The sequence below is a fragment of the Nelusetta ayraudi genome, unplaced genomic scaffold, assembly GCF_046127955.1.
Source record: "Nelusetta ayraudi isolate G7.1 ecotype Tasmania unplaced genomic scaffold, CSIRO-AGI_Nayr_v1 ptg000011l, whole genome shotgun sequence".
Classification (NCBI taxonomy): Eukaryota; Metazoa; Chordata; class Actinopteri; order Tetraodontiformes; family Monacanthidae; genus Nelusetta; species Nelusetta ayraudi.
In genome coordinates this window covers 21,210,802-21,235,765 of record NW_027466061.1, presented here as the reverse complement: position 1 = coordinate 21,235,765, position 24,964 = coordinate 21,210,802, and the positions used below count along the sequence as shown (strand labels likewise).

Below are 24,964 nucleotides of genomic sequence, written 5' to 3'. Positions count from 1 at the left end.
TGGGTTTACACTATCTCCATTTTATTGAGGCTTTTAGCTGTATGGGAGGGAAGGCTGTTTGGGCGTTAACGCAAGGCAACCAATGATAAACCATCTGACAAGCACAAGCTGTTGACATCAGAGGGACGGTGCAACAGCACCGCGGCGGGAGTGATCTTAGTTCACAAGGAGGGAAGACCTCAACGATTATCACCAGCACCTCAAATGTCGTGCGAAGGAGAGACAACAGAGGAGTGAGACTGAAGCCTAGTAAAATCTAAAGTCTTTTTTGTTTTTTCTGGTCCCCTCCGTTCCACGTGTAAAAGTCCACATGAAGGGTGTTGTGTTTGAAACTAAAGCATTGATAATAAAACAAATAAAAATCACAGCGCTTATTATGTGATCATACGGCTAAAGGCCTTTAACATGGATCCGTTTAAGGTATCGCTTAATATGTACTGGAGGGTTTTCTAAACTAGGAAGAAAAGGCGGCTCTAATATGCTGAATCATAGGCCACTAGGGTGGTTAGTTTCCCAACTAACTACTAGAAACTCGCGAGAAGTAACTACATGTTCTACATAAAAATTGACAGTGCATTTTACAAGTACTTCATACATCAGAGATGATTGCTTTAGTGTATAAATAAAACGTTAAAATATTCTTAAAAGGCTTTCTCTTGAAACAGAAAAGGAAAAAAAAAAAAAAAAAAGGCTTTCCGGAGCAGGCTGTCACAGCGATATGGAATTAAAAACTGTGGAGCAAAATCTGAATTGCGTTACATCGCGGCTGAAGCCAGACTTGCGTCAATCCAGCAGATCCGTCGCGTTCTTGATTACGATGATTTGTTAGTGAGGAGTCTTGTTCTTAAAATGAGAGTCCTCGCACACGCAATCGAGTCACGTCTGGAAATTCACTGGTCTCTCACACCTAAAGTCGCAAACGGTGGGGCCGTGGTGCTGAGCAGTGTGGGTGCCGAGATCATGGGCCTGCGGATGGAAGGGGTTCTGGCGGCAGGAGGCGATGGGTGAGGTCTCGGGCCGGGTCGGGGGAGGGGTCGGAGGAGGAGGGGTCGCGGCCCGTCAGGAGGAGGACATTTGGGCCTTGCTGAGAGCGATGGCCAGCTCCAGGTCCTGCTCTTCCTGGAGACGAAGCCTTCTCAGCCTCTCCTGCTCTTCGCGCTCGCTCTCCTGCTTGGCCCACTCCAGCTGCTGGTTCTCACTTCCAAACTGGAGCAAGCAGAGAGGAAAACTTTAGAGTTGAAAGTAAAAAGGGGGGCAATACGCAGCGAGGTCAACGCGGGCGGAAGCGACGCGCCGAGCCGACGGTGGATGCAGATCTTCAAACAATTCAATTTCATTTAGGCAGTTAAGGCAGAATGAGAAAATCTTCGAGTCAAACATAATTCAAATGATTGAATACACGACAGTACATTAAGGATAAACAAACTCAATTTGAATCAAAATGATACTGTCAAAGAAATAGAGAAGAAATCAACATTAAAGAGATGTTGTTGTTTTTTTCTTTCTACACAGTAAATGGTGGAAAATTCAATTGCTTCAAATTACCGCACACATGTGGAGTCTGGATCAACGTGACTGGATATTTATTGAACTAATTAATGGTGCATTTGAATCACCGTGCTCAGATTTTGCAGTGCCAGCAGGTTTTTGTTTTGTTTTTTTTTCCACATGCAAAGCGTCGACCACCACACCCTTGCACTGTCTTACCTGGGTAAAGTCAGATCCTGGCAGGGAAACAAAAGTCACAATGGAGCCATCAAAAAAAAAAACAGAAAAAGAAAAGGAAAGAAACCACAAATCCCTTTTGAAAAAAAAAAACAGACAAAACCATCATGCTGCCACGAGGGCTAAGATAAATTCATGTCACGTCAAATCACACAAACAAGACACAAAAAGCTGCCATGCACAATTTCTTCACGTGAGAGCGCTCGGCCTGTTAGGACTTTACGCGGCGGCTAAGAAGCAGAAGACGGCGGACAAAGCAGCAGATTTACTTGGTTTTGCTCTGCTCCCAGGCATATCATGCTTTGACAGTGCATAAGCCCTCAGCACGTACTTCCAGCACTTAATAAACGCTCCTCAAGTACTACCTGACCGGGCAGGTTTACCAACTAATGCGGTGAAAAAAAAAAAGAAAAAAGAAAAGCGTCCTGTCGGCGCGCCGAGGACCGGAGACGACGGCGAGCATGCACAAAGCTCCTTGAAACCAAAGCGGCCGGCGAGATACACTGCAGTGGGGTCAGGTATGTAAATATTTGACTCCGACGCCAAGGCCGCGCAAAAGGTCAGGCCCGTCCTGTCAGTTGTTAGTCAACAGCCAGCCAGAGAGCAGCTCGCCTGCTGAGGTCACTACAGGGGGAAACTATGGAGATGTCGAGAGGAAGCGGCGACACCTCGCAGCCTTCAGCTCTTCTACAAGCCACGAGCAGCTCATGCAGACAAGGAAGAGGGGGGGAAAAAGGAAAGCGGGGAAAAAAAAAGGGTTGCTCGACCCCCCTCCCGCCCCCCCCACTGGGAAGCTGCAAGTGGACTCGACTTACAAGGCTAAAATCTGCCATGCCAACAGGACAGTCTTTGGAGGTTCTACTGGGAACAAAAGTGTCTTTACGGTCGGCTGCGGAGCCCTGCGTCAGCTCCGACACACTCGAGCTGAGCGGACCTCCTGCAGACGGACGACATTTCACACAATAGAACAGCTTCCAGCCAAACTTGCCGTTGGAATTAGTCATTTTAGATGCACGTTCAATTTTAGCGTCGGGGAACTAAAGACGGTCGGACTGTTTAGTTTAAAGAGGGGGGGGAAGGTTCATTAAAATCAAAAGGGGCAACAAACAGGCTTGTCTGTCAGTCAAACCTCATGAAAACAGGTCAGAATGTATCTTCAAATATAAATACAAACCATACACAAGGAGGTGTGTGTGAAACTCTTCACATTTTTTTTCGTAACCGACAGATGTGACTCACATGGGTCACACTGACTGACATTTCCATGATGTTCACGACTCTAAACTTGTTGTACTGTCGCACAGTTAAATAATTTCAACTCATCCTGGGCATCTTAACAAGGTAAAAAAAAAAAAATTGGGTCATCAAGACTAAATTATGATGCTCGAATGGTTGAAAAACAACATCATCAAAAAGCAAAACAAGTGCCTTTATTCTTTTTGAAGCTGTGGGAAAATATTATCACACTTCACAGCCTGGTAAGTAATAAGGTATTGCAAAAAGTTCACAGGAAGCTGCCAGCTCTGAGTGTGCCTGCAGAGTAGCCACTCAAAAGTTTATAGCAATATTGGTTTGAAAAAGGTGTTAACCACATCTTTTGAGTAAGGCTCGCTGATGCGTTGAAGCTTAACAAGCAAAGTGCAGCTTTTTGGGAACGCACACAAGAAAGAGGACCCACCCACCCATGTCTACAGTAAGCCTTTAAACGCACCGTCTATTTTAATGGTGTTGTACACAGCTCGAAATAATTCCCTGTCCCGGGTCCTTGCAATCTCGCTGGGCATCTCACAAACACACTCCAGGTAAAAAATAAGAATAAAATAAAAAATAAAAATAAATCTAGATAAGAAAACTCAGGTCTAAATTCCCCCCTCAAAGAGAACTATCACTCGGGTTCCATTGAAACACAGCAAATCTAGAACACATTTTCACAAAATTGGCTGAAGAAAAGGTGCAGCTGTGTGAATATTTGGAGGTGGCTCACTGTGGTAAGCAGTAGGTGGTACAACTATTACTGTGTTTTTTCATATTATGCATGATATGATAAAAATGGTGAAGTGGTGGGCGGACCAAAAAGAAATGAGTTGAAGAATATCAGCCGTGGCAGGGAAGAGGCACGGCGGCACATTTATTTTTCTTTTGACACATGTCTCGCCTCGTTTTCATCCGTCAACTCGCAAAACCATTTGTTTCTCTTCAGCAGCATGAAAGACGGGAGTCGTTTTGACATTTGCGCTGCACTGGTTTCAAATCATCTGCACTTGTTTGCTTTCTCTGTTTCTATCGCTCTCAATTACATGTATTTTCCTCGGTAAACATAAAACATTTGCAATTAAATTTGAAATTTAATTTAATTCAATGCAATTCAAAGTATTTAATGAAACTCAATTGTTTAATGTTTACATCAAGCAGTTTTCAGAAGCAAATGAAAAAACCACACCCATGAAAGCAGCTCGATGGAAACTGTCAGCAATTGAAAATAACAAATGAAAGCAGCATCGAGCGAGACCCAATCAGTTCTGCATCCTCTGCCGATGCCAACATATAGAAACGCGGCCCCCACCCCCGCCTCTCCTCAATACTGGGACCGGGCCTTTCACTTCCCCCATCGTGAGCTATTTAGCCACCTCGCTGGCAACTCATCCTTGAGGCGATCTGTGTTGCAGAGAAAAGGGGAACGCCAACTTTCTCACGCTGCGGCTTCTGCTACAAGAAGTTAGAGCGAGGTTACACCGGAAGGGCACGTGTTGGGCATGGTCTGTGGGTAGAGGGCGGTAGCGCAAGTGCACTCTCGAGCCAGATGGAAAAACAAGATTAAGGCAAGAGTTCGATGCAACTAAAGTGAACAAAGGAGAAGAAGATGAAGAAGGAGGAGGAGGAGGAGTGTGGCTCCGTCGACCCAAGTGTCCTGAAGCGCCGAGTTGATTACTGCAGCTGGTATTCAAGCTGCTGGAAGGAGAGATAAACTTGTGTATTTGCATCGGTGGCACATGGCTGTGAAACCGTAGTGCTGCTCCACTGACACACGCAGCTTTCCTGTTGCAACCTCAAAAGAAGAAATGACTCTCTCGACACCCTCCGCTTTAACCAAGCACTTGTTGTCTTCCTGCAAACCGCCGAGGGCAAAAGGTGTCGCTCTGGCACCAGAGGCATCATGACACCTGCAAGCCGTGGCTGCAAGTGCATTTTACGGCACTGTTGCAACCATGAGCGCAAAATGAGCAGACACGTATATTTTGCGCTGGGATTTTATGTATGGGAATGGAAACTTTTTGTATGTCAAGGTCAACTGGCATCTAGGTCTACTGGAAGATGGAGTGAGCTCACTGCCTGGTGGTGTAGGTCAATACATCCACTGTGGGATTCTCACAGGCGTTGAAACACATAAATCGCGAAAAAAAAAATATATATATTAGCGGCACCGAGCCTATTGTTACATCGTAACGCACGTCTTGCATCATGAAATAATGAGATAACATGGTTTCAACAGGTGTCGTGCAAAACAACCTAATGCATTAATGCAGATTTCGTCATCACGTGCAAAACACAGTGCAGCTTCGGTCACGTTCGGGCAGGCATACAGGCTGAGGAAACACGCACGTGTCGTGCGCACATACAAAAAAGGCACAGAGAAAACAGGGGGGCTTACCATAGGGAGGCGCAGGTCTGTTGGGCACATTTTTCTTTGACGGGAGAACCGGGTGATCAGACTTCTGTGCACGACAAAAAGAGTTTGAAGCTTTAACACCAGATGCGACTCTTTGATCAATAGGCCATGAACCTTTTTTCCTTCTGGAAGCTGTTCATAACAGCGTTTCTCAACTGGTGGGTCGTGACCCAAAAGTGGGTTGTGGAACTCTTTTGATTGGGCCGCAGCTCTTTTTTATAGGGAAAACGTTGGGCATTTATTTGCAAGATACAATTCCATTTCAATCATTTATTTACTTGACATGATAGACAGTGGGCTGGTGTTTTTATTCTTGCGGATAAGGGAAAAGATTTGGGTCCTGGGACGCCACCAGTTGAGAACCACTGGTATATCACATCACAGCATCGGAAAACTAGCTTCCTATGCTAGGAAAAGCTAGGAAGCCACAGAGTAAAACTCTGGCATAATGTACAATTCTATTGTGTTTTATTAATATACACTGGCCCTGGATCAAATAAACTAAAGTGCAACAGAGTGAGAAGTCACACATTGCAAAAGGAAAGACAAAAGCCGCAGTTTTCTGCATGCTTCAGTGGAAAAAACGGGGCCGATTTATTGCGGTAACATCCTGCTCCTCGTACCTTTGACATCTGACTGAAGTCAGCGAATCCGCCCGCCTTGCTTCCAAAGGAGTTGCTCCCGAAGGGGTCCGCCGTCCCAAACACATCTGTGTCAAGAGCACATAGACGTGCATTTAGGGATTTTTGAATATGTTTATGGAAAGAGCCCGGGGTTTCTAACAAAGTTTAAGGCCCCAGACCACACTTTGAAAATCACTGCGGCATCTTGCTTGTTCAGAGAGGGCCTGCAAGCTATTTTCAGAGAGGGGAGGTGGTGGTGGGGGGACATGTGTGGCACGACTGCTTAAATTTTCCGTGACATATTGCGAAAAAAAAAACCAAAAACCTGGAAAGCGGAGGTTTTGTTCGACCTGACGTGTGCACGTGATTGGCTAATTACAGGAGCGGCTTGCCGTCCTGTTGACCAGGACTGCGCCCGGGTTGTTTTGAAGCTCGCCGCCGCACGCCGCTTGATGAAAAAAAACCCCAGCAAACTGCAGATGGTTACAGTGAAAAAACAAAACAAAACACTGTAAGAGAATATGTTTGTTGTGAGAGGGCGACCACAAGAGACCCCATTCATGTGAAGGGGACGCCGTGTTTTCCTTCACGCACAGTAACCCGGCTCAGGCCCACAGTCGGCCCAGTGTTCCCAGTTGCGAGCGGCGTGCGGCACGGCGGAGCGTTGAGCAGGAGGCCGCTCGCCGCTAACTTAAAACAACTTCCGTGCCGAATGAGGCAGAACAGCTCAATGGGAGGCAGATATAAAGCCGGGACAGAGGTCGCAGAGAGAAGTGCTTAGAAGGAGCGGCAGTGTATTCTCGTAGAGCGCGGCCGCCACTCACAAGGTTGCTGTTGTGTTTGGCTCCTGCAGGTCTCCTGTTTTTCCAGGGGTGAAGGATGGGGGGGGGGGGGGGGGTATTTTTAGTTGCCCAGAAGTTAAATACGTAGGTACTCGGCTATAAATAGCCCTGAAACCACAGGAAAAATTGAAGCCACAGTGAGTAAAAAATTGTTTGCCCCCCCCCCCCGACTCCCGCCAAAATAAGAATCTAAATCGAACACGTCACCCGGAACGGCGAAGAATGAGTCTTTGAGAACAGTTCCACAACGAGAACCTTCTTTGGCGTAACGGTGCTGGGAGGTGCGTTTTGGGGAACGTGGAAAAATATGCACGCAGACACCGGAATGTCTGCGCCGTCGCACTCGGAATCGTAACGTGTTAACTTTAGAAATAGAGAAACAAAAAAAAAAAAAAAAAAAAGAAAAAAACAGCGTAGAAAGAAGGCAATGGCAAGGCCAGAAGCCTCTTTTTTGTGCACCGATGTCCGGCGATGAACGTCAAAGTACCTGAATCTTTTGTTTTCGGGCTGCCAGATCTGAAAGGATCGCCGCTGCTGAAGGCACTTGGCTGGGAAGAAAGAGTTGAGGAGAGGAAAAGGAGAATGAAACAGCATAGTCAGTAAACTGAACACACACACACACACACACACACACACACACACACACACACACACACACACACACACACACACACACACACACACACACACACACACACACACACACACACACACACACACACGATGACTCATCAGCAGAAGCATCAGAATTCTCTTTCTAAGCTGTTTCAGCGAGTGAAGACAGGTCACAGCTCGTTTCCATCAGCACTCGCGACAGTAAGCAGCTCATTAAAGGGCAGAGACTAGCCATGTTTTCACTTAGCGAAAAAACTAAATAAGCAGGTCACTTGGAGGCACCTGAAATTCCCCCATCACGTGAAAACGGTCACAAACGTAAAAAGGCAGTGTTTTCGGTGAGAATGGCGAACGGCTGGAAAAGCCTTTTCCTCTGTGGTGTGTGAGAGGGCCTGGGGGGGAATCTGCTGGCAGGCGCGGCGACGGCGCGCACGCTGCAAACACAGCTTAGTGAGCAACGCCACCAGTTCCACGCCGCTCTGCATCGTACATTTAGTTTGCTGTAAGATTTGAGTTATTTGGACAAATGCGTTGGCCCCTCCTCGTAGAACACAAACACATTTGCAATGCATACACCACCACCAGCACTCACAGAGGAGAGCAGGCTCAACGGCACCCAATGAGCTCAGCCAGTGAACGTACACGGCTTGTGCACTGGCGTCATTTCCTGTTTTGCCTGGGGGTTACCGTAGAATTTTACTTACCGCCACACACACAAAAAAAACAAGAGAAAGCGGAAATTTTCCAGCTGAGAGAGTGTGTGAAAACAACCGCGCCACTGAAAACATCAGCAATTAAGCGAATTCTTTTTGGCAGACAGGAATTTCAGTGAAAAGAGGACTCAAGAGAAGTGTCCCTTGGGACATGACAAAGTGGTGGGTGTCTATGAATGATACTGAACACCACAATCAGCATATCCAGTGTTGGTAGGGGAAGGAGGGAGAGGGGGGTACGGTGGGGGGGACTGATACCTTGGCCGGTGGAGGGGGTTTCCTGCCAAAAGGGTCTGAAGACCCAAACGGGTCTTTCCTGTCCGTCTTCCTGAAGAAATCCTCAGATGAGGTGCCTTTGAAGGGATCGTTTTCCTTGAATGGATCTCCTCCAAATGGGTCTAGAAAAAAAGAAAGGAATGCATCGAAAGACTCCGGATCCAAGGACATTTTATTGGCGTCTCCCCCCCAGCATGAAAAAACTGTTTACTCAGATCTCAGCAAAAGGCAAGAAGAAGACCAGGACTAAAGACTGAAAGGGTGTATGGACTTTGACCATGTTCAGGAAAAGGACAAAATCACAGCTTTAGTATTGTGAACTTGGCTACAGGTTTGGAATACTTTGCAAGCAAATCACCATCTGACTGATAATAAATAACCTAAGGCTGCACGATTCTGGATAAAATGAGAATCACAATTCTTTTTCTTAGAATTGAGATCACAATTCTTTAACTTTTAAAAAAATATGTCACAAAGAAATGTAGCAAAAAAAAGTATATAATGGTGCTTGACACAAGACTGGCACATTAACTTTCCATGCGGAGCTGATTCGAAAAAAACGAAACAAAAAAACAAACAGTGTTTGCATGCTGTGTTGTTTTAACCTCCATCACCTTAAAACCTTGAAAAACCTCCACATCACGGAAGGTGAACCCTTTTTTCCATACAAGCACAGCAGGGTTGTCGTTTCTTGTTCTCACCACCATCAGCATGCTTTTCATCTACATTCATTTTCTTACTTTCCATCTTCCTTTTTTTGTTACTTTCACAGCTTTTCTCTCACGCTGTCAACGAGCCAGTGACCCGTCAATTTTTGCTACTTATGGAAAGGTGCTACTCTGTGGTTCTGCGTGTGCACAGTACTACATTGCTGAGTTTCATTATCGTTTGCATTTTATGGAGGTTAGAGTTAGCTTAGGTTAAGGTTGGGGTTGTAGTTGCGTCACCATTTGTTGAGGTCGAAAGTAGAAGAACTTGTTTTCCTGCAGATGATATCCTGACTGAAAATGCACCAGAATCGACCTCTTTTAAAAATGAAATTGTTTCCAAGTCTGGATGGAGATCCCAATCTTAATATGATTAATTGTGCAGCCCTATGGGAACCTTAATCCCAGCAGAAAAGAAAAGATGTGCAAGTTATTCTGACCACTGAAAGACTTGAAGGGGTCCTCCGTCTGGAAGGGGTCAGCAGCTGGAGGCTCCTTTGCCGCATTTGCACCGCTGTTATTGAACATGGCAATTTTTGACTTGAAGGCGTCGTCCTGATGAATAAAAAAAGAAAAAGACATCACAGTGTCAAGCAGTTTTTTCCCCCTTCTTTCTCTTTTTTGAAGCCTGTTCACCAAGGAAACAAGACAAATACACATGATGGCAAATATCTGCATATCCAGGAAAAAGAGAAACTATGAACTACAGACTCCATCACTGGGCGACGCCTGATTCACTTCCTCTGTTGAAGTGAAAATAGCAAAGGAGCAGGCCTCAAATGAGGTTAATTTGTTTTGATTATGCAATTTTGGAGCCTGTATTTGAACTGTAAGTACACACGTTTGGTTTTGAGCCTCCAGTGGGAAACAAGGGATATACTCATGATCTCCTCACCGCACTCCTGAAGCCTCCGTTCTCCCTCTCGCCAAATCCATCGCTCAAGTCCGGCAGGTTGCTGAAGTTGCCGCCATTGAGGTCACTCAGTGCGCTGCTGTACTGCTCAATGGTCTTTGTCAGCTCCTTTTGGCCATCCTGGATCAGCGTCAGTTTAGTGCGAGCCTAAAAAAAAAGACATAAAAACATGACAAAGAGTTTGTCATTCATTTCCAGGTCAGTGAATTTTATTGACAAGCTTTATTTCTCCTCACATCAACTCAGGCGTCTGAGTTGAGAAAAAAAGTAGAGTTCCAACTTAGGTGGAATTCACCACTCATTCATGCAATAACAATAAATGGAAATATCACGAGATAAAGAGGAATAAAATACCACAGCAGCGCTTTATATAGCAGGATTCAAATCTAACCAATGTAGCGCATTATTTATTTAACACTGGCCAGATAAAAGAGTTTCACTTCAGTTTGCTTGAAAAGTGTACTTCATGCATAAGACTTTGGGTAAGAGTTCAGCGTGATTAACTGTGCGGAACGGGTCAAGAAAAAAAAGTGGGAGAGAGAGGGAGAGAGAGAGAGCGAGAGAGAGAGAGACAGAGAGAGAGACAGAGAGAGAGAGAGAGAGAGACAGAGACAGACAGAGACAGACAGAGATTGGGTCTCGGAAAGCCATTGCAAGCAAAACAAACTCCATGAAGATTCACACAGGCAGGCCAGGTGATGTTGCTTTAGGCTGCAAACTACAATGCATTTCCAGAATACATATATTTTATTTTTCCACCTCAACAAATTTCTATTTTTCCCCCCCTTCCAAACACATAATGAATCTTTGCAAGCTAAGTCCAAAGTCCAACGGCGGGGCTCACTCAAAGCATCCTCAGCTCGCCACTCAGCACCCACCTGGTTGATCTCTTCCTGGGTGGTTTTGAGGGACTTGACGATGCTGTCCAGTTGGACGCGGCCCGACAAGAGGCTCTGCTCCAGCTGGGCCTCCTCGTCCTGCAGCCGACTCAGCTCCCCCTTGGTGCGGCTCATTTCATCCTCCTGGCTGCGCTGGTCGCTCTCCTGGGAGCGGATCTGAGTCTGCAGCGACGAAATCTGGCCGGCGAGAGTGAAAACAAGAAGGCTCGAGGAGTTGATGTCTTGTCCACTGCGACTGTGTGTCACATTTAAAGTTATGAAGTTGGGTTAAAATTGCTTTATTTTCTTTATTTCTACAATAACAGTACGCTAACAGTCTAAAGAAGATTGTCATCAGGGAACAATTTGCTCTTTCAGGTAAGCTTGTTTGACCACATTCAGCGAACTTTCTCTCAACGGTCTGGGAAGGGAGCCTGCTTGGTAAAGAGACATTTTGCCTGGCAACTGTGTCATTGCGCAGCTTGGAAGTTTTTCTTTTTTTGCCACAATAAGTTTGTGTCACAGTTATCATGGCCACCATCTTACTCTCGTTAAAAAAAAATCATACCGCCCGCAGATATCACACCATCAGCCTCAGCAAACAGTAGGACATTTTTTTCGAAACTGCCTCGTTAAAAAGTGAGAGATTATTTCTTTGTGTTGAAGGCTGGAGTTGGTTTCTGTACAGTGTGAGAAAGGTTAGAAATCTCAAAATCCAAACAGTTTATCTGTATTTTCCAAAGAAGTGAAAAAAGAGAGTCTGAATTTTTGGTAGCTAATTTATCTAAGTAAATAACTAAAACAGTAAAAATAAAGAAACAAACTTCTGGTTAAGAGCTGTGAGGACGACTATAAAACCCTATGGAGAGCTTTACTGTTAACCATGGACATGACAAGATGGTTAAACAAATTATATTTTCTTCACATTTCTCTGATTGGATGTAGTCATTTGTTCATCAAGTGTGTCTCTCTGACCATCTGGGATTCCTCTTGGCACTTCTGCTTGACATCGTTGACCATCCCCTCCAGTTTGGAGCGCTGCTGGTCCATCTCCTCCAGGCGCTCCTGGGCAATTTGCTTTTGGGACTCTAGGTCCTGCAGGCTGCTGCTTTCTCTGTCCAAGCTGTTCTGCATGTCCTGTTCACCAAAGCACTCATCAATATACACACGCTCAGGGCAATCCGCAGCAAAGGAAAAGTTTTGTTCCGTTTACACTTTACTCTGCTGTTGTCATTTAAATTACAGAAATAAAGAAAAATGATATTCACCAAGCATATACACGCGAGTACAATAGAATAGAAAATTTGTTGTAACTTGAAATAATTGAGGGGTAAAATTTTTAATTTTTTGCAATTAGAGCAAAAGGCAATTCCCATCCAGTGTGAAATAACATACGCAAAAACGTAAGCAAGTAACCTGGTGAGTCATATCCAAATATTTTTTTAAGCCAATGAGTTTTGCAAAAGATGAAAAACAAGCTTCCTACTCACATGAACTTCACTATTTTGATGTCTGATGGCTTCTTCTTTCTCCCTGATCTCCTGCTCCACAATGAATTTCTCTCTGTAGGTGTAAAGGGCAGGAAATGGGCTGATAATGACCATGATTTTATTGCTGAATCAAATCAAAAACGGTAAAAAAATAAAAAAAATAAATGCTACCAGATAAATTTAGGGATCCAGTTCAACTAATATAAAAACACATTCAGACTGATGGTTACTTCACTACATAAAGTGGTCATTTTGACAATGTGTTAAACCTGAGGGAACAAAAAAGCAGTAGTTTTAAAAGTGTTACAATGATGGCCATTAGTTTGTTCAGTTTGGATTCAAATAATCATGAATTTTAGTGCATCATTTAGGTCATTTACACCAAATTTATAGAGGATGTGTGAAAACTATGAAGAATTTTTTTGGCATGTCTTGCATGCCAATACTGAAGCTCAACGCTACGGCTACACCTCTGCACAGTGACACATCTTCCGGAGCACAAAAAATAACATAAAAAAAGAGAGAGAGGCAAAGAGAGGAATTCATAGTGTGAAAACACATGTATTAAAAAGGGCTTTGATGACGGGATGGTGGCGAGCATCAGTTCGAGGCACCCTCCCCACCACGTCTTGCTCAGAGGAAGGGAAACAAAGCTGCGCTCTCGCCGCTCGGAGCGCAGGGGCTCACCTCTGCAGCTGAGCTATTTCCTGGCTGAGGTCATCCAGCTCTTTGATGCCTGTCAGCTCGGCCGACCCCGCGGAGCTGGTGCTGTCCTGGGGCGAGACATGGAGACGGATGTGAAAGGAGGACAGGAGGACGGACGGCGGCATGAAGAGGAGCAGAGCCCCGGGAGGTGAGAGGACGGATGACGAAGACTGACAACGGCGGGGAGGAAAGGAATGAAATGCTGGCAAATAGAGTTGCGGGCAAAGCTGAGAATTCTCCAAAGGGGACAATTTGTGCAGAAAAAAGGGGGGAGCAGAGGGGATGGCCATGATGCAGAGAAACACGCCCTCCAAATCTGTCTCACTGAACAAAAGACACAGGAAGGAAATTCAAACATATGACACAGCTACAGAGGGAGGAGGGGGCACTGGGGGGGGGGTCTTAGGAATGTATAAAGACAATAAGAAAACACTGAACGCAAAGTTTTGTGTAGAGCAAATTTTTTTTTTTCAATGAACAAAGTCTCAACTTACTGTATTGGCCTACTACACTTTATATACTCAACTAGTTCTGCTGTTTGGCCACAAAGAAGGAACTGAGCAAACCAGCATTATAATACAAAGAAAGCACTTAGGTAAGAATTACATTATACTTTCACTGCGTGTTTCGAAAGCTCTTGCTTCACCGATTTCACACCCTGCAGAGCGACAAGCCCGATGGTTTAAAAACAAAAACGCAGAAATGAGACTTAAAAAACCTGATGTGAAATGCAACAGACGCATTTGAAGTGGTTCTGGTCTGTCAGGAATTACAATTTTTGTACAAAAAAATATTAACCCACTGACCCCCCCCAACACTGAAAATGCAAAGTAAAATAAAAAAAAAATCTACTTTCCTCACTTCATCTGCGGCATCTACAGTACCAGCCGCATCTTTAATCACTGCTACTTCTTCCACTAGAATTATCACATACTTTATAAACCCAGTATACAAAACCAGAAATTACTTCACATTGTTGTGAGAGACCTCTGTTGATGAAAGAGCAGCAGGTGGCAGTGTTTGCTCTCGGTGCAGTTGAGGTTTACAGGTAAGGACAAATTTGGGGGAATTCCAAAGTCTGACAAACATCATTCAGAGGGGAAGAAAAAACAAGGTGGGAGAGATCCTCTGTTTACCTGTAGGGGAGGAGGGTGGGGGGGTAATAACTAAATGGCTGAGAGATGAATGAAGACACGAGGCATTTGATGGTGGGCACTTCAAACTAAGTGAGAATATATATACAGCATATGACAGAGCAAAGGTGCCATCTTGTGGCAGACAGTTGCGCTACTCACTCTGCGGATATTATCTAGAGCGGAAAGGTCGGGTCTCACGGCTGACATAAGGCCCATATAGCTCTGTTAGGATAGGACAGAAGAGATTATGCGGCAAAAGCTGAAAACAACTGCAAAGCTGAAAAGTAAAAGTGCAGAATCAATGTAACACAAGAAAGTGCCCAATGATTAGCTTGGGAAGGTGAGGAAAGTGCAGCAAGCAGGGCTACTTCATGAAGAAGCAGTGGCTGCAGGGACTCACGGGCAACCCCACTGCAGCTGCAGTCCTCTCTGATGGGGGGATCATGTCCGGAGTTAATGTCGAGGGTGGGTCGATACCTCTGGTGGACTTCTGCTGGATCAGATGCATGGCTAAAGAGAACTGCTCCCGGTTCAGTTTGCCTGTGTGTTTAGTGTCAGCAAGTCCCCTGCAGACAAGGAGATTACTGACATTACTAAAAGACACTTTTAACAAGTTATCATGAACACACAGGCCTTGTGTGTCTGTCAATATGCACACGCAGCAATGCCAACGATGCGTTGACACAATGGGAAACTATCTTTGTGTTTTAATGCACTGTACATCATGATTACTACAATGTCCATGAACCGCAATCAGTGAAACAAAAATGTTTTTTAATGTCGTTGTTCTTGAAATATTTTAGTTATTTTCGGCCAAACTGCACAAAAAGCTAGAACCCTCCAACTTATAGGCAACTTTGAGGTCCCCCTGGTGGCAAAGCTGCAGCGACTTTCATCACAGACTTGTCTGCACCTTAAACTGAATAAAGTTCAACTTTCTGGTGACCACAGTCTGTCACTGGTGCGGCTCCCTATTACACCTGCCAATGTGTGACTTCAATCAATGCAACAGGCAAAACTGTACAAGTCAGTTTCAACTTAATTTTGTCTGACAGCTTGACTGAAACAATGTTATATTTCATCGGTCCACCAGATGGGGCCACAGAGTCGTAAGTGACAAGAGAATGCCCTGCATAAATAAGGATGAGTCAACTCTATTGGGAAACACTGCAGATGACCACAGTTTTTACTGTAGTCATCGCTACAGTGCACTGGAATCTTGATGTGTAGATTTGCTTTTTGATAAAAGGCAAACACATGCAAGGTGTTGAGTGAGTTGTTGCCTCACCAGATTTGTGCCAGCATCGTCTGGGAGAGGCTGGACAGCATGAAGATCTCTATGACCTCGGTGCCATTCACCAGGCCGTCACCGTCGGTGTCTGTCTGTATGAAGAGTTCATCGTAGCGCTCCCTGTCGGCAACCGATACCACCCAATTCACTGCAGGCTGGAAGGGGTAAAAACAAAACCACAAATAAGTGAAAAAACACAACTATTTTGGTGGTTTACTAAATCAAAAGGTAGCACCTGCTGAGGCCAAATGATGTTTTTAACTGAAACATGGAGGTTGAAGTGCTGTAGATTTGAGTTTAAACAACTCTTCAAGGTACTGCAACACAATATACTGATTTAATCTGGTATGTGAAGTGGGGCATTAGCAAGAAATTTGCCTTTAAATTCTGACGCACATTTGAGCATTTGTCCAGAATAAATCATTTAATCTGTAGAAAAATGGCACAAACAACATTTAAAAATGACGTGATAAAAGACAAAGAGATGCATGTCAGGTGAAATACATGTGTGAGCTAATCGTTGCCAAGAAAACCTGTTTCTCAGACTTCCAGCTACGGTTCCAGGAGGGAGAAACTCTGTCAAAGTGTACGCAACCCTCACAACAATGTGGCAAAACAAGTCCAGCTGTTAACGGCGGAAATGAATAAATACATTCTATGGTGGTTTCCTGAAATGCAGCCTCGGCCCTGTCTCACCAAAGGGCAGAGAAAATAAAGACCACATTATTTAACTATGACAGGCCAACTCTGAAAAGCAACAAGTCAATGCAATATTGGCGTGCATAGATTCACTTGTTTCTTATTATTACTGTAGTTATTGCATAGTTTATTTTTTTTTGTATTGTTTTTAGTGCTTGCAACAAGGTAGTTTCCCAACTTGAGATGAATAAAGCGCATCTATTCTATTCTATTCTATTCTATTAAAACTGGCACAAATTAGGAGCAGTGGGGGAGTCAGAAGTGGCATAATAAGCATTTTTCATCAGTAATGACAAGTTATTGACAAGAACACTGCCTCCGCAGGCGGGTGCAATTAGTGAGTAATCAGGGTGACCCAGGCTCTTTGTGACAGAACCTTGATTAGAAAACACCTGTGGGTCATTCATTGTGTCTACCCGAGCAGGTTGTACTGCCTCTACCTTATGCTTCTTCCCAAAGCAAACTTGGCAAAACAATGTTATACAGTATATTGCAACTGATTTAAAATACAAAGGGGACGGAACATTACAGGCCGTGTGGATAAGTGTTAGAGAGACTGTATGACCTATTTTGCACACACATGCAAAACCTGTACATTCTGTACTCTTCTTGCTTGATACATCACTTAGGCTGTGTATGTGTGATGTCTCTGTTGTCATATCACATTAGCAATGAGGGTCAGGTCTGGGCAGCACGGCCTCACGCTCTTACACAATAGCTGTTCAATTTTAAGGTGTGAAGAACATGGATTAGCATTGCAAGAATAAGTATTGCTGAAAAAAATGTATATATTTTTAAAATGAGAGTATACACGTGCTACCCGAAAAATTAGAATATCAAGTAAAAGTTGTTTTATTTTGGCAATTTAACATAAAAGATGAAACCAACAAATTTTATTGAGCCATTACACTCAAATTGACATCTCAAGCAGTTCCTTGTTGTAACTTTGCTGATTAAGGTTTTCAGCTTATTAAAACCGCAAACTGAGAAAATTATTATAAAATTTGAGGGTTTTTTTTAAGCTGCAAGACCTGATCAGCAAAATCCAAAGAAATGAAAACTTGAAATATTATCGTTTGTATAATATGTCAAATTCACCTTTTAAGTTGAATTGCAGAAATACAACAACCTTTTCAGGATACTCTAATTTTCTGAGTAGTACCTGTATGTTTCAAAACCTGTATGGACCTTGCAGCATATCACCATAGCACAGCACTTTTTTTTTCCTTTCTTTTTTTTTTTAACATATCCTCAATATACAGTCAAACATTGCCTTATACCTTTGCACTGCAAAAACTTAAATATTTATCTTTCAGCTAATGATTAATTTCCAAAAAACAAGGCATTTAAAATAAAAATAAAAATAAAATACATTACACATACATTAGATATGTTTAAATAATGTCTACTAAATAATTAATTATTAATAAAATAAAATAAATAATTTTACTATAACAATATTAACACCAGCTCTCTTCAGCCGAGGAAGGTTCTTATAGGGTGAATTGGCACATTTTATAATTTTCAAAGAAAGTTTTTGTCCAAAATTCATCCAATATTTACTGAAATGTGACTGGCAACATATTTATTAAAATAAATATTCAGAAATTAAAATACATTTAAGTAAATTAGATATGATTTTGTTGTTGAATTGTGTTGACGGTTCATGGAGGTGGTTAATGTTTACTCGAAAGCAGTATTGAAAAGAAGAATCTGAAATTATATCAAGTCACATTTTTTCTACGATGTTCGGCACTGTCAGATTCACTAAACTGCTGCTAAAAGCTTTGATTGAAAAAAATCTCTGTGGGTCATTTTATACGTAGTAATGTGGGGTGAGACAGCCGTACCCCAGCAGCCTATGTTCAAGGGTCAAGCTAAAATGACAAACATAATTCAGATTGAGGATTATCAAAGTTTACCCTGCATGTCTTTGTATTGAATCAGAATGTCAAATAACACCAAGGTGAACCACACAGACACGGGCAAACAGTAAATTCTGGAGAGTGAGACAACATACCGCTGAGCTGGACTTAAAGGAGTGTTTTGGAGAGAGGTTCACAGTGTTGGTGCTGATGAGGGGAGCACTGTTGGGAGGAGGAGTGCTTCTCAAAGACTCCTTATGTGGAACTGAGCCACCCATGAAACCGGAAACAGCAGGTAACACTGCCACAGCGCCTGGCAAAGTACCAGGAATTTTCTTCCTTTTCGAAGGGGGGATGAGGGAGGAGGGTAAGGAAGTTGGGATGGGCTCCTTCTCCATGGTACGATACACAAGATGCATGGCCTAGAAGACATAATAGAAGAAATAATTAGGCATAGAAGACATAATTCAAATCAACAGTTAATTTAATTTAACAGTTCAAATTTAGGGCCAAAATAGCAGCTGCTTACCACTGTGAATTCTTCTTTGTCCAGGTGCCCATCTTTGTCAAAATCACTCAAATCCCAAATCTGCAAGACAAAAATATTGAACAACCTACAAACCAACAGTATGACTGTACAGTTATCTGTTAGATCTCTCCAACTTATCACCTTTCCCAACACATCCAGAGGTAGCTTGGAGTTGATCAACACTGGCCTGACTTTATCACCGGAGAGCAGACCATTCACAGGAGACAGGCTCTCAAAAATGCCCTCAAACTTCCCTTTTTCATCAGGCTGGAGGAGGGAAACACAATTCAGTTTAACAAATGGATAAAGTGATTATTCTTTAACAATTTGTGAAATGCCATTTCACTCACCCTTATTGCCCAGTGTGAGTCAGTTCCTGCCTTTGAAACACTCAACAGAGGGCTGCTTGTATCTCTCTGCAACACAAAGGTTAATTTAAATAATAAGAATAATTTAAAAATAAATTGTACACTGGAATACATTAAGTTTATTTCTTGAATGTGTAAGAAAACTGCTCACAAATTTGGGTGCAGCCAAGTTTTGGTTGAGACTGTTAAGGCTGATGTCATGTCCGCCCTGTGCTGAGGCTACTAGTCTCAAAGCTATAAAGAAACCCTAAAAGGAGGAAATGAAACGACAAAATCATCAACTTTGTTCGATCATTGTTAATTCAGCTTCACCAGGTTTAGCAATTCTTAGTGTGATTCAGTTTTACCCTTTTGTCCAAATAGCCCTTTCTCTCCATATCAGCCAAATCCCAAATCTAAAGGAGAGTAATGTGTACACTTAATGCCATGATACAGACAGTGTTTAGGGCGTTTGTATATATTTAAGTTAAAGGCCTACCTTCCCTAACGTACTGTCGGACAGCCCTGACTTCTTGAGGAACTGGGCAGCATCTCCAGCTGATATTTTTCCCGTGTTTCCAGGATCAAGCTACAAAAATATGAATGAGAAAATCAAATCAAATCAATAAAAACAACACAGCCTGGGTATTACTGATAAGAACGTCAGCTAGGCTTAGAAGTAAAATTCATATTTACCTGTCTGTAATAGTTGTCATAGACTGGGTTTCCACTCGATAACTGAAATAAAACAACCGTTTGGTTACAGATAAAGACGTCAATTTGCACAGCATAAACTAAGCAAAGGTGCTCTTGGGCTAAACGTGGCTTTAGCATAAAGAGAGATACAGCGTATGATTCGTTCCGTACAAGATGTAGGTGGGTAGCCAACAGATTAGCCGACCAGATGTTTATTTGTTGTGTCCTTTCAGAGACTTGGAAGATGTTTTTCGATTTCAATCAATACTATTTGCATTCCTAACTGTTCTTTGGGTAACTTGAACTCACAGTGTAGTATTTTTCGAGACAGTTTACTGTACAGAACACAATAAACTTAATCATCCTTTAACTGCCCCAATAGCTAACCTCGTTAACTCCCTTGACATCAAAACATGATTTAAGTGCTACATAGGTTAACATTAGCGAGCCGTAGTACTTGTGACGTTATATGGCCACATATCTATCGCGACTGTCAATTGTTAATGGCCAGTCATCCGTCGTTTCGGAGATTTATTGAAGTAATGCGAGATGTTACCTGACTGAGAGTCATGAGCGCCGCCATATTTCCTGGTGTGTCGGGAGTGCGCACACGCATATGTGTACACGCCCCTTGCAAACAGTGCACGAGCACGCGTGGAACTGTAGCTTCTGTCTTGTTTCCTCACGGTCCTTTTTAGTTGGCTGTACCGAAAAATTTGAATGGTGTCGGTTTATGTTTTCATTTTCCTCCTGATGTTCCTCTTCTTTTTCGTTAACTTCGTTGCACGAATACAATAATAATAGAAAACACACACACACACACACACACACACACACACACACACACACACACACACACACACACACCAGGTTTTACTGTTTATATGCAGTCACTGGTTGCAACGTCATTGTTATTTCATTTCATTACAAAAAGTATAGTGATACAATAATGGAGGAAAAAAAGCAATGTTATATCCACACAGAATGGGCATATTTCAAATATATTAATATTGTACATTTCGAGGACTATTTGAGTACCTCATCGCCAGGCCAAGTGCATTTTAAACTTATGAGGTCTTTCAGTCTTTCTTGTCTTGTCTTTCCTCACAAAATACAATTGCTCTAAAGCACTTGGTGTTGTGTAGGTGTTGTATCTCCATGGTGAATAATTTGAAGCTTTGTCCTGTTGATTGGGTTAGTCTTGATAAGTGTGTATTCCCCCCCAAAAAAAATAAATACACTTACACACACAACTTATAAAGAGAGCTATGCAGTGAGGGACAAACTCCCTCCTATAACCTGAAGTCAAGAGCAGTCAACATTTAATTTTTGCCCAATTATCATCAAGCAGGTTTGGCCAGCTGAGAAAAGCCGACTTGAAACTTTCACAGGTTCCAAAACCGAAAGCACTCAAGGTTTGGTTGTTATCTGCACTATCAAAACTCCAAAGCAGAAATGGTGCACCTTTTCAAATATGCTTTTTTTTGTCTTTTTAATTTTAACAATGTGAACCCTGCACAGTTTTTGACAGAATTTTTTTACAGAATTGTAATGCCAATGTTCCATATTAACTTTCTAAACCACAGCTTTAGAAATTGATACATTCTGGCTACTTCATATTTTAATGACTCCAACTTCATGTTTCAGAAATACTAGTGCAGTACAACACCAATAAAGCCCACAACCAAGTAAGGTTTAATAGTTTTAATAAAAACTTTGGCATCAATAAACTTCTGTCAAGTAAAAATGAGTGCAGTGAGTCACACCAGGGGCTCAGTTTCTGCTTCTTCAGACATTCAAGGGAATTTTGTAGGCCCACAGAAATACATGTTTTGCATTTTAATATAGAAAAATAACCAACACCACTGGTGCTCATTTATTTCCATCTGTGCCAATGACGTTACATCAGGATTAGGGTACATTGTATGTTTGTGTTCATTCAGTTTGACTTGGGAGCTTGAGACAAATTCTATAAGTAACAAGTTCAAATCTGAGCAGGCATCGTTTGTTTATTTAATGTATGTGTCATCAGTAAAACTGGAAAAAAAAAAAAAAAACACCTTCTGATCAACTGTGCCACGCAGACTTTATCAAATAACTTATAGAAAAAAAAATCAAGAAACCAGTACAGATCAGTGCCACCATATTTTTCTACTATTCAAATATGAATTGTACTTTGGAGATGAAAATCAACATTCTAATCAATCCAGCAGTTTAAGAGGAACTGGGTAATAGTGTGACCAAAATGAAAGAGAAACCAAGTCCATTGACATCCATTTGCCCCCTCCCCCAAGTAAGGTGGTGTCCAAATCTCAGGGAAAGGATGCACAGCAGCCACAAAACCCCTGGAAAAAAAACCAACAAAAAAAGAATCTCTGATCACACCACCTCAAAGCTCATCCTTGGGCACTGTTTCCTCCTCATCCCCATCCTCCTCTGGTTCTTCCTTAATTTCATTCTCATCCTCGTCGCCTTCATCTTCATCATCCTCATCCTCATTGGCACCAGTTTCCTGTTCTTTGTTCTTCTCCTCCTCTTCTTTTCGCTTCACATCATCCTGCTCCTCTTTCATTTTCTTCTCTGGCTCCTGAGGTGACAGTCAATATGAATTAATCACCATAATTTTTATGCACGCACAAAACAAACAAACAAAAAATAAAGTCAGTACAGCTCATACCTTAGTCACGCCCCATGTGTTATTTCCAATGTCTTCTGCTTCCTTCACGTCGTCAGTGATGAGGAAGTTGTCAAAGATGGTGCCAGACTTCACCTGAGACATAGAGTCAGAAATGTTGTGTTGCAACTAAAGCATCATTATTATTTTTGTAGTGGTGATCCCTCTTTTCTTACCTGCCACAGATCAAGACCAATCACACCAATCTTGTCAAACTTGTAGATGTTTGAGTCAGGGCTGTACTCGGGGTTATCAATTTCAGGGTGCACCCAAGCTCCCTTGTAGTTGGGGTTGTCAATTTGCTTGGGTTTCCACTCTCCCTGCAAAACAAAAAGTATAGTTTGACTGCAAAAGAATTGGAGATTTGGTTTAATAGCGATTAGTTAGTTGGACAGGATCACCGAGAGCAGAAGTTCTGTATGCCGACAACGTGAACCCACCTTGTATTCAGGGTTGGGGATCATGGGTGGTTCCCACTCTCCATCCATGTCCTCGTCCCAGTCCTCAGGTTTCTTTGCATCAGGGTCAGGAATGTTTTCAGCTTTGTCCCAGTACTACACACAAGAACCAAGGAATCATATTATGGACCTTACAATTGCAAACAGTTAGCCAGTTGAAATCAGCACAAGTCACACCTAAAGCATGCCAAGGCTCTTCATGCTCTTGGTTATGTAACCAAGCTTGTTTACCTCAGGCTTGGTGTCATCAACATCATCAATCTTGGCACGATCATCCCAGTCCTCTGGCTTCTTAGCTTCAGGGTCCTTGATTTTCTTGGGGGGCAAAAAGTCCCAGTCCTCCTCCAAACTGCCCGATACTATGTTCTCATTATCAATCTTCACAATATAAGTCTGATCTGGGTTCAGAATTAGTGTGTACAGGTGGCTTAGCTCATCATCCTGGGGGAAAAAACAGAAGTTATTGGGTTAAATTTTACAGCTTGAAACTACTGAAAGACAGATAAACTTTTCTTCAAATTCAAAGTGCATTACCTTGCACTTGACATCTTTCTTGATAAGGTGATTCTTTCCCTTGTAATTGAAGATGACATGGACTTTCTTGGTGCTGTAGCCGCAGATGTCAGGGCCTGAGACAGAAATTGCGGAATTATGAGCTGTTCTTGTCATTGTGATCCCTCAGTAGTATATTTATTCTTTCACATACCGAACATGAGGTAGTATGAGGATTCTCCGTGCATCTCTGTCTGCTCCAAGTCAGCCGGGAACACTTTTACGTAGCCGCCACCACAGTCGATTTTCTGCTCATGCTTGACTGTGAACTGAATGACAAGGGGCTTCCCCTCGTTGCTGAAGGGCTCAAATCGGGCAGAGGAAGCATAGAAACGAGCATCCTGGCTGGTCTGAAGACCTGAAACAGAAAGTGAACAAATGATTATGAGCAACACATTATTTTCTTTGGCTATGCCTGGGGGGGGGGGACAAACAAACTTGTGACATTATGTACCAAGGATTCTCAGGGCACATTTGGCCTCCGGTGTTTCAGGTTCAATGACCACATAGAGAATGCAACTCATTGCTCTGCCTTAAAGCAAATAAAGCTCTAGGTGGTTCATCCACCGGCCTCATTAAAGACGCTCCAGTGAGCAATAAGCACCTGAACCCAGGTTTTGCACTGGGGACTCTTGTTATTGTTCAGATTACTTATGCTACTATGCTGCTTGCGTAGGAAAAGAGAACAGAATTAACAGAGAATAGATATACTATGACCTCAAAACTAGTGGAAACTGGCTGTACTTGTCAATGACACTACAACATTTTTAATTTTTTTTTTTTTTTTTTTACAATGCACCAGTGTCACACCACAATGTATTTATTACCTTTGTCCAGCTCAGCATCTCCATAAAAGTTGCCGGCGGTGAGCTTCCACTCTCCATAGTCAGATTTGTGCTTCGATTGCAGCCAGCGGCTGGTCCATGCGTCTGTGGGGTGAGTGTCAGGAACGGAAATCACAGGTAATGATTAGATCACCAATGTTTCAATAGTTATTTTACATTATTCAGATCCGTCGCGTTATCAATTGATTAACGCTATATGTCAGAATGCAGATCTTCCTCGGATCTTTCTTGTATCTTCATTTGGACTTATTAGTGGTTTAGAATTCGAGGTGGTTGCGTATTCGTGCTGCTAATAGCTAACGTCTGCAAATACCCATTTCAAGTTTTGGGAACCGACCGGGGTGGGACTTTCCACAAATTACATCGATGGGAGAAAAGCACGAGTTCCAATAAAAATTGGTTTTAAAGAGATTATCATCGAGGTTATTGAGATTTTAAGCACGTGTAACTAATATCCGACGCCACATGCACAAAATGAAAGTTAACCCCTAAACACAACTTTCGATACAGGCTGAAAAAGTCGAGGCCGAACTTACCGCCGTCCTGGAACTCCTCCCGAAAGTACACTGTCGCGTGCACGTTGCACACCGCTAAAACTACGGCAACTACGCCAAGAAACTGCATTTTCCCCATTTTTGCTTCTTCTTTCTACCGCTGACAGCCTGCTTGAAGCCGATCCTGTGACTGACCACCTGGCTGGCTGGCGGAGGAGGAAGCG

General features: G+C 42.9%; 2 protein-coding genes and 1 long non-coding RNA gene across 8 annotated transcripts; 1 reads left to right on the top strand and 2 right to left on the bottom strand.

The window, feature by feature from the left end:
- On the bottom strand, nucleotides 1-20,390 carry LOC142885447 (epidermal growth factor receptor substrate 15-like 1). 5 transcript variants are annotated; one of them, XM_076021886.1, is made up of 25 exons: nucleotides 20,274-20,390; nucleotides 19,718-19,759; nucleotides 19,521-19,610; nucleotides 19,390-19,437; nucleotides 19,194-19,289; nucleotides 19,025-19,090; nucleotides 18,816-18,941; nucleotides 18,675-18,734; nucleotides 18,301-18,567; nucleotides 15,579-15,736; nucleotides 14,691-14,856; nucleotides 14,450-14,512; nucleotides 13,137-13,222; nucleotides 12,450-12,522; nucleotides 11,935-12,096; nucleotides 10,960-11,157; nucleotides 10,064-10,228; nucleotides 9,609-9,723; nucleotides 8,444-8,583; nucleotides 7,345-7,405; nucleotides 6,016-6,101; nucleotides 5,375-5,438; nucleotides 2,541-2,662; nucleotides 1,708-1,724; nucleotides 1-1,206 (listed from the first exon to the last, which is right to left on the bottom strand). In XM_076021886.1, exons 1-25 carry the CDS (start codon nucleotides 20,331-20,333, stop codon nucleotides 1,137-1,139), a joined length of 2,601 nt encoding a protein of 866 aa, XP_075878001.1. In that variant the 5' UTR covers nucleotides 20,334-20,390; the 3' UTR covers nucleotides 1-1,136. The 5 variants fall into 5 exon arrangements, with proteins under 5 accessions (XP_075878001.1, XP_075878000.1, XP_075878003.1 ...); XM_076021885.1 differs by lacking the exon at nucleotides 1,708-1,724; XM_076021888.1 differs by lacking the exon at nucleotides 2,541-2,662.
- LOC142885448 (uncharacterized) lies at nucleotides 13,197-15,538 on the top strand. The gene is made up of 2 exons (XR_012926293.1): nucleotides 13,197-13,302; nucleotides 15,384-15,538. It is a non-coding gene; the product is annotated as an uncharacterized LOC142885448 (long non-coding RNA).
- Nucleotides 20,391-21,408: 1,018 nt separating the features above from the next.
- On the bottom strand, nucleotides 21,409-24,964 carry calr3b (calreticulin 3b). Of its 2 annotated transcripts, none has more exons than XM_076021884.1 (9): nucleotides 24,783-24,964; nucleotides 24,229-24,330; nucleotides 23,556-23,759; nucleotides 23,384-23,478; nucleotides 23,086-23,290; nucleotides 22,832-22,899; nucleotides 22,568-22,711; nucleotides 22,395-22,487; nucleotides 21,409-22,304 (listed from the first exon to the last, which is right to left on the bottom strand). In XM_076021884.1, the coding sequence occupies exons 1-9, from the start codon at nucleotides 24,877-24,879 to the stop codon at nucleotides 22,107-22,109; spliced, it is 1,206 nt and encodes a 401-aa protein (XP_075877999.1). In that variant the 5' UTR covers nucleotides 24,880-24,964; the 3' UTR covers nucleotides 21,409-22,106. The 2 variants fall into 2 exon arrangements, with proteins under 2 accessions (XP_075877999.1, XP_075877997.1); XM_076021882.1 differs by having other exon boundaries at nucleotides 22,832-22,945; nucleotides 23,081-23,290; nucleotides 24,783-24,963.